We start from the raw sequence: 14,694 nt of genomic DNA, 5'->3' as shown, positions 1-14,694 counted from the left end.
CATATTTTTTAAAAGTATTATATACATGTACTACTGTGCTAATATATTATTGGTATATAGAATACTAGTTAATATATGAACATACACAAAAATATAAATTAAAAAAGGATGAGATAAAGAGGATATAAACACTATCTAAAAATAGTTTTATTTTATTAGGTGTACAAAAAATATTTTCTCCCTAGATCCCACTTTGGAGACTGTTTCTCAGAATGAAACTATTTTGACCTATCCCGATGCATTATTTCAGGGCCCACAATTTTACTTGAACCAGTTCTACCCTCTCCTCTTTGTTCAGGGGTGAAACTTCTGTAGGTTAGCATTCCTCTGGTTACCTCAGAGCCTGCCTTCACCTAGGTTATAGCATAGTAAGGCAGTTTCAGCCAATTTGGTGGGGGGTTTTGGTTGTTTTTTTAATTACGTCTGCAAATCTCTATTCCTTACAGAAGGTTTTTGAAGCACAATCATTTAGAAACTACTACACTTTCTTTTAAAGCCAAATGAACCTCTGTTCCTTCTCAGCACTTACCATCACTAATAATTTACAGATATGTAGCTTATTTTATCTAGATCTCTGTGCTTATATAAAAGTGTATATGCAAGTTGAAATAAAACCACAATTATACTATCAATAAAATAGAAAATGTAAAAAAATTGGAAAAAACAAGCCCCACTCCTTGCTACCAGAAATGCTTCAATTGCAGAAACGTGTAAGGGGAATGTGCGTGTGTAACAAACTAGATCATTAACCCTACATACTTCCTGTGCAGATTGTCCTCCTGCGCATCTCTTTTACTGATTTTGCCACAAAATTAGAAGGCTACAATAAAACATGTATCACAAGCGTTACAAAACTGTGAACAAAAGACATGAAATCTCTTCCCTTGCTCCTGTTGAAAGACTTCAGTATTTCCTATGAGGAAGATTTAAGGAATGGTACAAACACTGACATAACAAACTTCACAAGTGCATTTTAGAAAGGCAGGACCATCAGAGAAACATAAGCTTTAAAGCAGAACTGGCCAAATTCACGGCCACGATGACAGTTGCGAGCGTGTGGTTACAAAAGCTTTTAGGTTCACAGTCAGGTTTAAAACTATTCAGAACCCCACGGCTGCATTTTCTCAGACTGCCTCAGCAGAGCTCCGTCAAGGGCTGGACAAGATGGGTACCCTGAACGGAAGAACGTACACCCAAGGCAAGCCCCAGTAGGTGTTGCTTCAGCAGAAGATTTTGTTCAGGAAAAGGGTTTACATGTGTCTGGTGAGGCCTGGGAGGAGGAAAGTGCTGGGGAAATCTCTGAGAGGGGTGAGAACAGGGTAGAGGCTGTCCTCCTGGTGACAAAATATCTCACTACATCTCTTGGATCTTAGCACATCACATGCTGAGCTTTCTGGAATATCTATGCAGACGTGTTATGAGGGGAATTTCTGTGTGCTCCGTATTTTTGAAAGCTTGGCTCTACTTTAGCGAAATGAGCTCTGGCAAGAGTGAAGCTACGTGAAGCCTACATGAAGTCCTAAGTCAATCAATATCACATAAAAAAAACCCCAAGGCTTACAGACTAACAACAAATATGCCTGTTGCTGCTTCACTTGGATAATTACAGATCACTTCATTATTCACGACAATGCTTCATACTATTTTTGCAAATCTTCTGTCCAGACAGGGAAGTGTCACATCTGTCATAGAGCAACGCACAGCAACATCCACAAGTCTATTTAGAGCATTCATAAAATACAGAACATATTGAAGAGAACAGAGTTGATCCCTGCTGGAAAAGGTTTACTATCTTAATTTTTTATTTAGTAAATAAGGCTACTAAACTGCAGGTAGATAACAAAGTGAGGAACTGCAAACACAAGAATACATGGACATATGCTTATTTTTATGGTTACATTAAGCTTTTTAAAAAGTTACTCACTTTTTTGTCTGCTCTGGGATGGGGGGAGGGAGGGAGCAAATTTCAAGGAGGAGTATGTAGTGGTGTGAGATGGAGGGAAGGATGATAGGAAGGCAGCTGTATATCACTAACTCCTTATTAGATATCAGTGTATCTACAGAAGAGATACCTAAATATCCCTTGATCCAGCAGCCAGTCGTTTAATACAAAGCTGGCTGCTTTGCCAGGCGCCTGAAGTCTACCAGGTACCTGCTGCACAGGAGCATATAGTCTGGGCACTGTCAGAGTGAATCAGACTACATGGGATGGGACAAATTTGCTGTCCACGCGATTTGGCGTTGCTCTCTGCCTGTGGAGATATACATGGATGCAATCTATCTGGCTGGGGCTCGAGCATGCTCTGGTAAGTGATTTGCTCAAAGCTTTGAGAATCCTGAAGACGCGCCTGGTCTGTGAACATGCAGGTGGGAGGGAGAGGAAGGAGAAGATGAAATTAACTGCAGAAGAGAGGAAGGATGATGAAGACCAGTAGTAGAAGTTTCAAATTAGTAAGCACTGCACGAAGCTGTAATAAAATCGGTAGCTTAAAAAGTGAGAATCTTCATTCGATTGACGTAACACTGAAAAGGCTGTCTGTAAGGCAAGCCACAACTGAAGCGATATTGATAGTGTGAAGGAAAGATGAGGAAAATCATCTCCGTAAGAGAAGTTCTTCAAGAGAAGCAAGCACTTTACATAACAAGGGCTCAGGAGCCATGTGGGCTTCACAATCAGAAGGAGAAGGAACAAATCAGTGCTCCAGAGACCAGGACTGTGGCCGATAAGGAAGCCTGTGCACGGATGGGAACATCAAGTCCAGTTTCAAATTTCAGAAAAATATACGACATGCTGTAAAACTGTCCTCCGAGTTCCTAATACATTAATAAAGCTGGGTATGGGGAGCCCAGGGCCAGGGGAACTGGAGAGGCTGCAGGGCAGGAGACGGGCACCAGCAAAGCAGTGGAGAGCCTGGGACTGACACAGAACAACTAACTACAGGGCAGAATGGAGATGGTAGTTTGAAATGTTTTTCCCTAAATATGTTTGTATGAGAAAATTACTCTCAACAAAAAACAACAATCATAAACGGACAAAGAAAGCAAAAACCTCCAGGCCTCAGAAAAGTTGAACTTGCCCTGAAAACCAATTTATATAAAATGCTTTGTGTAAAGATAAAGAATGTGGCACCTGAATTTACCATTCTCTGACTTCTTCTGAGCTAGTACAATCTCAAACCTCTGCAAACTAGCAATATCCTGTTTTAGAAAATAAAAAGTTCATAATCTTGAAAACTACTTTCCCTCCCCCCAAAATAAAAGCAAAACCTGAACCTGGTTCGCTTATACAGGCAAAGGCAAAATGAAGATAAAATCAGTAAAACTAAACCTGATTTTAAAAAAAGAAGCAAGTGTTTATTCTGAAGACAGGGTTTTGACTAATCAGAGACTCGTTGCTTGTCCGTTGCCTATGTGATTGGCTAAAAGTATATAGATTACCCCCCCAAAACCACTTTTCTCCTCCTCCCTCCCCCTACTCCTCCCCCCTCACTCGCTAACATGTTTTTAAAGAAGAGCTTGAGGGGAAGATTAGGGGGAGCTCAGAGCCTTCCTCAGAGCGGGGATGAGGACAGCTTGGCCAGAAATGGAACTCACCCAGCTTTCGCCCGTGACTGCAGTCACTTTCAACATTGATGACTACTACTACTACGATGACAACTGCCAGTATCAGCATCTGCAACATATGGCTACTTTCCTTCCTATCCTATACACTGCTGTGTTCCTGGTGGGCATTGTTGGCAACTCCATCTTGATAGCAGCCTTGGTCTTCAAGCGACGGGTCCAGAGGCTGATCGATGTCTTCATCATCAACCTCGCTGCTTCTGACTTCATCTTCCTCATCACGCTGCCATTCTGGGTGGACAAGGAGGTGTCAGATGGGAGCTGGAGGGTAGGATCTTTCCTCTGTAAAGCCAGTTCCTATGTCATCTCAGTCAACATGTACTGCAGCATCCTCCTCCTCACTTGTATGAGTGCTGACCGGTACCTTGCGATCATGCATCCCTCTATCGCCAGACGGGTCAGAACAAGATCCTATTCCAGTGGACTCTGCATCTGTGTCTGGTTATTATCCTGCTGCTTAGGGATGCCAACTCTTTTGTCCAGAGAACTGAAGAAGCAATACGGAAAGACTTACTGCACAGACAAAGCTGTGACAGAAAGCAAACAGGTCGTATCACTGATGCTTTTAATCCTGGCCTTCTTCTTCCCACTGTTGAGTATCTTAACCTTTTACTGCTCCATCACCAAGAGACTCTGTGTGCATTATCAGAGAGTGGGGAAACATGATAAGAAACTGAGAAAATCCATCAAGATCGTCTTCATTGTAGTGGCGGCTTTTGTTATCTCCTGGGTTCCCTTCAATCTTTTCAAGCTTATGGCCATTCTTTTGGGACTCCTGAAGCAGACCGACTGTTTTCCTGACATGATTGCCCAGCTGGGCATGCAGGTGAGCAGCCCTTTTGCTTTTGCCAATAGCTGTGCCAACCCTTTCATTTACTATTGCTTTGACAACTACATCCGCAGAGCCATGCTCCGGTGCCTGTGCCCATGGGTGAAAATCAGCAGCAGTGGCAACAACTCAGATACTCTGGACACTCGCCTGAGCCACTCCTTATCCAATTTTGTTGCGGGGGAGTATGCCGCTAGGAAGAGGAAGCGCTCTGTTTCTCTCTGACTGGGAGCCAGGACTGCGGAAGAAGGAACTTCTCTCTCCAAAGATGGCAGGAAAAGAAAAAAGCGAGAGAAGCTGAAAAAAAGAAACAAGCGACAGAGACAGAGGTGCAAGTGTAATCCAGCTGGCACTTCAGGTGGGAGGAAAGCTGCTTCCCTTTAAATGTAGATAAATGGAATAGGAAACCTTAACCACTGAATTATGGTTCACAGTGATCGCCATGTCACTGCATGGTGTAAATCTGAAACCATTGTACCGAGAAACATCCACAAAGGCTTACACTGGAACCCCAGTGCAAGTGCTACAAACTACAGAAAAGAACCATGTGATTCAGTCAAAGCTGTTCCGAGGCAAGCTTTGAACTTAAAAGTATATAGGTTTTTATTCCACGCAGTGCAAGAACAACAACGCAAGAGAAATGTTTCTTCTCTTTCGTTCCTAGCTTACCCACAAACGTGTTGCAATGTCCTCAAAGTGACATCAATTCTGGGTTTTTGGAGGTTTTCTGAATTTAGAAATCCAATGTTTTAATGAATTTGTGTGTTACCGGTTCTCAGAACTTAACTCTTGTGCATTTTTCTTTAAGTCTCAGCTTCTTATTATGGCATTAAATCTTACTTTTAATCACAATATTTAAATAAAGTTTCTAGCCCTTGTGGTTTCAGAAAAAAGATAATTTGAAGGCAGAGAAACCAGAGGACAAGCAAAAGAAATCCTGCATTTAACCTTTTTCTTAAAGGAAAAAAAAAAACCAACAAAAAACACTCGTGCTTTTTAACACTTTTTTGAAGATCTGACACAATTTTTGACTGCTTGGGTTGTCGTACAATGGTACAACATTGTGTGCCGTTCAAAGTCCGGGTCTGCTTTGTTTAGGTGCAACCAGTTTATGTAAAGTCATATGCAGTAGGGCTACTTTCTCCCACTGGAGTCAAAGTCAAATGCACATGTGCCTGAAAAGCAAAATTAGCTAGAGTTTCACAAACTTTTGAGTGATTCTCCGTGAGAAGCACAGAGAATCACCGAGAATGCTAAGAAACCTGGCGTGCAGGGATGCTCACAGAAAAGGAATTCAGAAGGACCAATGTTTTAATTCATTTACAGAATTGAGCTCTATAAATAAAACAGCTCTATAAAGCTGCCTCATTCCTATCCAGCAATCTTTGGGAAATGAAAAAGTCTTGCATGTAATATGCTGTGCAAGATGTCACTTGCCCAACTGGTGTCAAGTCTGACAGCAAATGGGAGGGGGGAACAGAGAAAGCTCCATATTTTTAACAGCTGTAGTACCTCCTAGATTTACAAACTGAACAAACGTGGAGCAAGGAGATAAGCATCTCATCAGAAAAACGGTAATGGACTTTTATAAAGCTGACTACATCTATTTTATTAAATCTTTCATATTCTTCTAAATGCCAGGGATTGATAGAAATGTTTGCTTAAAACCAAGAAACCAGGGTACAATATTTTGAAGTGCACAGCTAAAATAAGAATTAAACTTCTGACAGCACTGGGATACCTTGGCTGTGTTGCAATGTCTCATATTCTGTTGTCTCTATTGTTAAATGTTTAGCTTAATATAATACTGCTTGTCATAAATATAATAAATGAGCATCATAAAGCATCCAGAATGTGTAATGTGACTAAGTCAAAAGACTGTTAGAAACTTTTGTATTTCCTGATTTTTAAAGATTTTTATCTTTCTTCTCTTTTGCACTTAGCCTTTGAAGCTTTTAAACTAGCTATCGCAAAACCCACAAAGGTGTTGACTAGAGGCAGATTTCATCTTATCACTAAGTGATAAAATACATGGAAACAAATCTCAAATTGCAATATGTAAAAGATTTTTAATGGTACTTACATCACTGTAAGATAACGCAAATTCAACTTTGCCAATGAAAGAAAGAGTCTGCAAATATACATCTTTGGGTCTAATTTTAAGAAGTAAAATAAGCTGGTAACAACTTTCATGCAATTTGCTATACAGCAAACCCCACATGATTTTACCAGACAGCAGTGTTTCAAGTTAAGTTTTAAGAGTTTCGTTCTGTGTTCCTTTCTCCCAACTTTGCCAGGAAACGAATAAGCTGACACACAAATCCATATTGTAACTGACCACAGGGTTGCAGGAATAGTCCCTGGATCACTTTGATCACCAGAGTGAGACTTTTACATTTCATTGAAGCTAAGAATTGTTTTCTAGGTGATCAGAATGCAGGAGATTATTCCTAGAATAACAACGAGGCATTTTACAAATCTATGGAAAGTTACTTTTATTCTAATAAGGGAGCGGTCTAATGAAAAAGAGTTACTGTCTCCTACTTAAGACGACGATGCAGTGAGTTTTAGGGGGAAGGGTTACACCCATGCAGACCTGCTAAAAGGCTTCAAAGGGAAGACAGCTATACAAGCTAACAAAATTAATGAGAAACAGAGAAATGGGCAAAGCTTGAAGACCCAACTACTGTCTGGATAGCAGGGGAAAAAATGTGTAAACTGAATGACAGAAGAGGTATCCCTCTGATGTAAGTGTAGTGCAAGTACATTCACTACAGCTTTTCTTTTCGCACCTCTGTATTTTCTAAACATCCGTAAATGGGGATGACTATTTTGGGTGTTACAAATATATCCTGGTATTTCCATTTTTTATTGAACCTTGAGGTTGTGCTGTTCAATATAGGCAAAGAAACAAAACCACACCTCACCCAAGGGCAGTGCAAACCTAGAAACCAAGGCATGGACGTCTTGCCCAACTCCCCAGTCAGCTCCCTACTGTACCCACAGGCTAACAGAGCAAGCCCTCATTTCAGCAGGTGGAGAGATGGCACTACAGGGTCAGTGGGGGCAAAAGCGTCTTTCAGCAATTGCTGGTGACACTGTGTGCTCTTGGCACACAGTTATGACAGCAGGGTATGAGTCTGGGCTACAGTGTGGGCATCAGAGACACACACTAGCTTTTTGCTATCCCCTCCCTTCACTGCATGCATATTTTTTTTCTCCCCTACTACCTCTTCTAAAAGATTTGGTTTTTCTTCCTCCACATGACAGACTTTTCTCCCTACACCTAATAGCTGAACTCCTTTGTCAGGCTTACAAGTGCATGAAAAGCATGAACTGTATTTTCAGACCTTCCACTGTTTGAAAATCAGGAGTATCAGCTCAAATTTTGATCTTACTTGCAGAGACCCTCAAAAACTACTGTCTCAATAGTGTCTTCTCAATGTCTTATCCTCCCTCTACCTTTACTCATACCTAACAAGAGGCTTATTTTTTTAATTACAAAAAGAAGCCTAAGACTTATACTTCAACTAACCTATGATTTTTATTACAGAAAAAAATCACACCTTGTTTTAAAGAGAGTTTTCTTAGTTAGTCAGACTCATTATTTCCTTAATCCCCACCCAAAGCAGAACAGTATCTTTGGATATCAATCTACAAGACCTTAAATAATTGTAAGTTAGGGCTGCCAGCTTCTTTTTTTTTTTTTAATACTTAAAAATACCAAATTGAACAATGACCAAGGAAATCTATCAAGATCATCTTCCGTTGCGTAAAGCTTTAGTACTGGCATCTGGAAAAAAAACAAGTCAACTTGCTAAATATATCCAGGCTTGAAGAGAATCACATACAAATGCCACAGCAAATGCTCAATATCAGTGAAAAAAAAAATAATACAAAAGAGGTAACTACTTCAACAATGCAAAACTCTGTGGATTCTTACAGGCTTTCATCCAAAAGACTGTACACTATGAAGGTGCTTATTTTACTCCTGTAAACTGCAGATCTACCTGACATTTTCACAATGGTGTAAAAATTATTTTCAATTATTTCTTTCAAAGAAAAGGCAACATATGCTTGAGCAAACTTACACCTGGAATTTTGACTATTCCATGTTAATATTCATTATCTGTTTATTAGCACTAATACAGTTTAGGACAATACCAAAATTATTGTGATTTTAAGTATTTAACCTGGTAGACTTGAGTAATATAACAGGATGCCTATTTTATCCACATTAAAAGAACTTAATGACTGTAAAGTGGTTTGCTAATGTGGAATGGAAATCGTGCAATTCTGATATGACACCTGCCAAAGATCTTGTTAAATAAGTTGGACCGTTTTTTTTCCCCACTTTTATTATTTTAAAATAAATCCACTATGGTTGCAGCTAAGAAATATGGTTTGTTTTTTTGCAATCTAACTGCCTTCACTGTCATGAAAAGATAGCAAAGCACTACTAGAAAATCTGTCAGCAGATCTGGATGGGAACATTCATCTGCCCATCCCACAAACCTTTTCATGATTTCACAAATGCTTTTGTACTGCTTTGGACCGAAATCAAGACCTTTTGAGGTTTTTCATGAAAACAACTACACCACCGGCACCACCCCCAACAATGTAGGGGTTGGTGCACTTTCCTGAGATGTGCACAATCAAAGTCGGAGTGCCTCTGCTTCTTGATATAAATCAGGACCTGGTTAGATGCAGTTCTTGGTCTCCATTTTGGCTTCAATGAATCAGCATTTTTCAGAAATAAAGTATTTCATCTCAACACAAAGAAAAATTGTACCCAGATCTGATGTTTACTTAAATGGGCACAGAATTTTTGCAACCTTCATTTCAGTGCCAGATGTGCTAACACTGATGACTGCACCACCACTAAATGGTACTTGAAGTTGTGGAGGACTGAGAAGAAACTAACACAGGGCCCTCAAACCAGTAAGACAAGTGGTGGAATCACTGCACTGGGCTGACCTTCCAGAAGTAATGCAGTAAAGGTTGGCTCTTAGAAGCTAAGAGGTACACTTCCACTGACAAGGAGCATCAAGATTCCATCTGCAGCTTCTTGTCCTGGCTCTGTCAGACAGGGATGAAAAGCCCCACATGGCGTGTCTGTGCCTCAGGTTTCGAATAGGCTGAATTACAGTAAGAACATTTCCTGACTTTGCAAAGGTGTTCCAACTTGTTGACTGCTGCACAGGAAGAGTAAGCCTTTTGACAAATGAAATTTTTTTTCAGGTGCTTGCAAGGCATACAGTACAAAGAGATGTCAACTCATGGTTGGGGATGCTTACGTGCGCTTTTAGCAATTTAACGCTACTGGAATACTAATTCTTTATCCCTGTATGATCACTTACATTCATGAGGTCAACGGGGACTTGTCAGTAGATTTGCAAGCTGTAAGCACAAATCATTATGTGTCCCAAAATTTCTAACTGAAAAACAGTTCCAATTCTTCTCTTGTTTAAAAAGCTTTATCCAGTTAAGGAGCACATTTCATGGCAAGCGAAGAACAGGAAGCACTGACCACAAACGGCCTAATGACAATCCTGCAATGGGAAATCCATCCACTCAGGCTATTTACCAAATACATCAGCATTCTGCATGACATCAAAGAAAGGGAAATCAATTCATGAATAGGAACAAAGAAAGAGCTACCTAAATTCATAACCGATGGAAACAGGCATTGAAGATGCAGTAAATGGACTCAGAAGTAATTACAATGCTGCTGAATTTCACACACAGAGCTGGACAGGTAGCCCTAGAAAACCAGAAAAAGCCCATATTATATCATATAACATTTTAATACTATACCACAAGCACTCTAGGTTTCAATAACAACCCAAGCACCTGCTCGGTTTGCAGATGCGGGTGTTCAGTATCCTGCTGGAGTCTTGCTGCAAGTGACAGGAGGTTTTGGAGTACTCCACTCTCAGTAAAAGCCAGAGGGCGTTTGGCCCCAAACATCTAGGCAGCTAAGACCAGAGTTCCTAATAAAGTAAAAGAATGCAAGACATGGGAGATGACATAGCAAGTGGATTGGAAACCAACATCCTTCAAGAAGAAAGGCAGCCTTCCGCATGTGACTCAGTAAAAAAGCCCTGCCAAAGGCCAAGCTGCTTGGGTTGATACTTATTTTCAAATATAAACTGAATTGTAGGTTTTATTTTTCCAATTTACCTCTCCTATGTTTTTGTAACAGATTGAAGCAGCTTTGGAAATAGAGGGCACACGTTGTGGTTTGAGAGCACGCAACATTATCAGTATCAATCATCTAAACAATGCATTGTGACCAGAATACATATTTTCAAACTTCAAAACAGTCTCCTTATCAGTAAGAGAGCACATTCTTAGTCAGAAGCTCCCACTAAGTCTAGTTAGTGAACATACTTCCTCTACTGTTTACTTTTCACGATTTCTAGGGCACATGGGATTTTACAAGAGACACCTCCACAACAGATTTCAGAAAAGAAGAGATCAGTGTTCCTCTTGAAATTTGGACTGCATTTTGCTGCTTTGGGGACTAGAGTAGGGGAGGTACAGGGGAGGTAATGTAAGAATCCGTGTTCAAAGAAAATGCTTCCCACAAAGTGATTACAAAATTCAGAGGCTTTCCTTTGTAAATGTCTAGCTTCAGATCCTTTGCGAAGCATTGATTTCCAGAAAGGGCTGAGTACTCACTTTATTTATTCAAAAATAAATAAATTAGGTAATACCTGAAAATAACTGGATGCATCCAAAAATCACTAGTCAGTTCTGGAAAAAAACACTCTGCCTTTTACTGTGCAAAGGAGATCCCAGAATCTGATGCCGTCTTTCTTTCTAAACTGATCAAACTAGTTAATATGAATATAAAAGAACAGCTGTTCCCCAAAGGATGCCCTTTCTTTTACCCTCAATTTGAGGCAAAGAAAACCGGACTGTGAAACTGTGTGGCACTCTGCTCAGTTAGAGAACGAAACTTGGTCAGTGGTTTTTAAATCAATCCAAATTTTCAGTCTATCTTTAAAAATGGTATACAAAATGACCAGAAAGGCAGACTTAAAATGTAAACAGCAGTTTTTCCACTGAGGAACACCATGTACAAATAACACACAGCAAATATTCGCCCTGTATAGTGCCATGCACCTGACTTGACCACTCACTTGACTTCCCTCTATGCGCTGCCTAAACACCTGCATGACCACACCACCCATTTCCCCTGTCACCCACTCTTCACCCTCCCTCCTCTGGGAACCACAGAAACATCAACCCACGCCTCACACACAGCAAAACATTCAAACCATTACAAAAAGATTAAAAAAAAAAAAAGAGAGAGCGAGACAGAGGTGCATATTTGGTTTTGCATAGCTTTGAACCTGTGGGAGTTACTGCCATGGGTACAATCAGGCCACCTAAGGAAATGTTGCAGGTAGGAGTAGAAGCTTGATAGCTTTCAAGAAACACATATATATATGTATGTAAACTTCCGCTCTCCTATATCCAACCAGGACTTAATGGATGGAGGGGTGCTAAGAAGCAAAGAGAGGACAGACAAATGCACTGAAAAGTGCAATGGCATGCCCAAGGTCTCACAGCAGCTCAGCTGTAGGTAAGCTGCCAGATATTCTGATTTCTAGTCAAAGAATACAGTACTTCAGACCACTCAGGAACACTCATGTAATTGAAAAACCCTTGTGGGTATGTTGCCAGGAGAGAGAAGAAGGCTCAGGGGAAAATCAAGGGAATAAAGGTGAGGAGAGCCCTGGAGAGCACCCTTTCTTTTTTTTTTTTTTTTTTTTGACAAGAGTAGAACAAAGAGTATACAGCAGATATGAAATGTGCTAAAACAAGGTACCCATGAGAAACTAAGGTAGCACTTGAGAAAAGAGAACATTTCAGAGCAGAGCTGCTGCACAGAAAAAGTACTAGATCTAGCTAGAGAAAAGGAGAGAATAAACCTTGAACAACCCTTATAATTCAGTAGCTTCTAGGGCGAACATTTTGGCAGCAGGCATCGATGGTGCTGTCGCACACTCACATTTGCATAGCCACTTTAGAGGCTGCAGCCATCCTGAGGCTATTAAAAACATCTGAAATCCCTGCTGATTCATGAAAGATGAAACCCCCCTATTACTCTAACTTTTAAGAACTCGTACAACTAGTCTAATGATGCTTATAGGTCCCTACCTTCGCTGTCACCCAAATAAATACCAATTAAAGTCAGTAGAGAAACTGCTGTTTTCGTTGAAATCAACTGGAGTTTTACATGATTAACTTCAAGAGAGTTGGGGTTTGGCTGAATGAGAAGACTGGGAGCCTAAGCCACACACTGCTTACCCGGGAGTGAACTCGTGTGCCCTCTTTCAGAGTTCATGCTAATGATTCATCTCCAAAAGATCTGAAGACCCACGAAACTCCTACAATCATATGGCCTCACTCAGCCATATAGAGAGGAGCCATATGAATAGATGCTCGCAGCCGTGCTGCTGGATTAGGTTTCCTAATACTATTAGCTGCACCTTCCTTAAATTGCCATTAAGTAATTTGGATAATGCGTAGGGCAAGATTGCGCCAATTTAGACACCTGTGTGCACTGCTAAGGCATGCATGCGCTTCTCATCTGGTTGTAAGTACTGCCAGGGAGCAGTGCCAGGCACAGGACCAACCCGCGCATGCAGCCTAGGTCCCTCTGCAGTTTGTGCCTGGGTTAGACTTCATTTGCACCACAGCTTGAATTGGCAACTGCAACACTGGAAGCTGTGAACGTGCTCACCCAAATGCAGTGATCGCAAGCCAAGGGCAGCAAAGATGCAGTGATGGGAAGGAATATCAATATGGATGAACAAGCCTCAGGGGACTGGGACTGTATGTTTGGGTTGCAAGCTGACACTAAAGTGCGTGTTGGCATTTATTCATCTATACCAAACCTGTAAACTAGTAAAATGAAGGCTGAGGCATCCTAACCCACATGGTTACCACAGTTCTGGCTGCACTGTAGGCCAGTGCATTAGACAGCGAAACACGAGTGGTTTGTGTGTTTGAAGGCTGAGTCCCCTCTCTGTTCTGTAAGAGGCAAAGCTAGCGCCTTCCTCCAGTGTCCAGCAGCTGGACAGAAAGCATCACTGGGGAGCATTCTGAAAAGATCAGTCAAAACCAAGCCTGCCACCCTTGGGCTTCAGGTTCAGGATGGGACAAGGTTTCTGACATGGAAAGGGACCCAGCCAGGAGGGTGGTGGAGGGAGCAAGCCCCAGTGAGCCAAGTTTGCCACTCCGCTGGCCGTAAGGCTGTTGTCCTCCGGCAGCATCTCTGCCCCTGCACGCACAGCCCTCCTGCAGCAGTCAGCCACCAGCCCGGCTCTTCAGACCTCTGGCACAGACAAAACAGGCAGTGGGGCTACAGCTAGTGTGCTGCTATACCTGTAGGCCACATACCCAGACAATGCCCACTTCAGCCATACTTGAAATTCAGAGGTGGAGAGTGAGTTTAAGTGGCTAAAAAAAAATAAATAAAAAATAACAAATTGGTATTTGCCTTAAGACCAGATAGGAAAGCATGTGCCCTAAACCAAGTCTTGTGAAAAGGTCCAGAGGAAGTGAAAAAGGAAGATTACAATAAAAACAGGATTTCCAAAACACTGCACATAGTGAACAAGGACCGAAGTATAGATTTTCAGTCTTATAATTAAACTAAAACAACAAAAAACAATTGTCAGTTCATCTTATGCTGAATTCAGACTTTGCATGGAAGCGCTGACATTTTTACCAGACAGAAAAACAAACCAAGGGCTCCTGCCACACAATGGGCATGATCGAATTAGTGTGTGAAATGCACATCGAGTGAAGGTGATCAACTGTAGTGTAAAAACGCAAAGGCTGAGGTGTCTGCTAGCAGCTGTAGAATACTACTGGTTTTTGACATAGTGTTGCATGTTCACAGAAAGGACAAATAGTGACATGCAGCCTTCTTCCTTTTTATTTTAAGAAAGCAAACTCATATTCTGACTCATGCTTTAACACAAGTGGCATTACCAGTGCAGCACAGCTGGAGGAGACCTCAGGCAATCATCAAGTTCACTAAAAGCAAATATACATAGATTATCCTTGACGTGTATCTGTCAAAAACCATAAGGGTAGGCCATCATTTATCCTCAGAATTCACAAAATTCACTGAAAATCATGAGATGCCATGCAGATATGTTCAGAGGATCCTTTTAATTGCTTTTGAACTCATAGGTTTACCCTTTAACCACATGCTTTCT

The 14,694-nt window shown here is 41.1% G+C and overlaps 1 protein-coding gene across 1 annotated transcript; it reads left to right on the top strand.

Annotated features, from left to right (window-relative positions):
• Positions 1 to 3,562: 3,562 nt before the first annotated feature.
• GPR15 (G protein-coupled receptor 15) lies at positions 3,563 to 5,016 on the top strand. Its single transcript, XM_063321628.1, has one exon. The coding sequence runs from the start codon at positions 3,563 to 3,565 to the stop codon at positions 4,673 to 4,675; it is 1,113 nt and encodes a 370-aa protein (XP_063177698.1). The 3' UTR covers positions 4,676 to 5,016.
• Positions 5,017 to 14,694: the final 9,678 nt, after the last annotated feature.

This window comes from Chroicocephalus ridibundus, chromosome 1, assembly GCF_963924245.1.
Source record: "Chroicocephalus ridibundus chromosome 1, bChrRid1.1, whole genome shotgun sequence".
Taxonomy (NCBI): Eukaryota; Metazoa; Chordata; class Aves; order Charadriiformes; family Laridae; genus Chroicocephalus; species Chroicocephalus ridibundus.
The sequence above is the reverse complement of the archived record's forward strand: the minus strand, read 5'-3'. Positions and strand labels throughout refer to the sequence as shown.

What these genes read in the sequence shown, in the direction of transcription:
- GPR15 (XM_063321628.1), top strand. Translation starts at nt 3,563, where the DNA reads ATGAGGACAGCTTGGCCAGAAATGGAACTCACCCAGCTTTCGCCCGTG.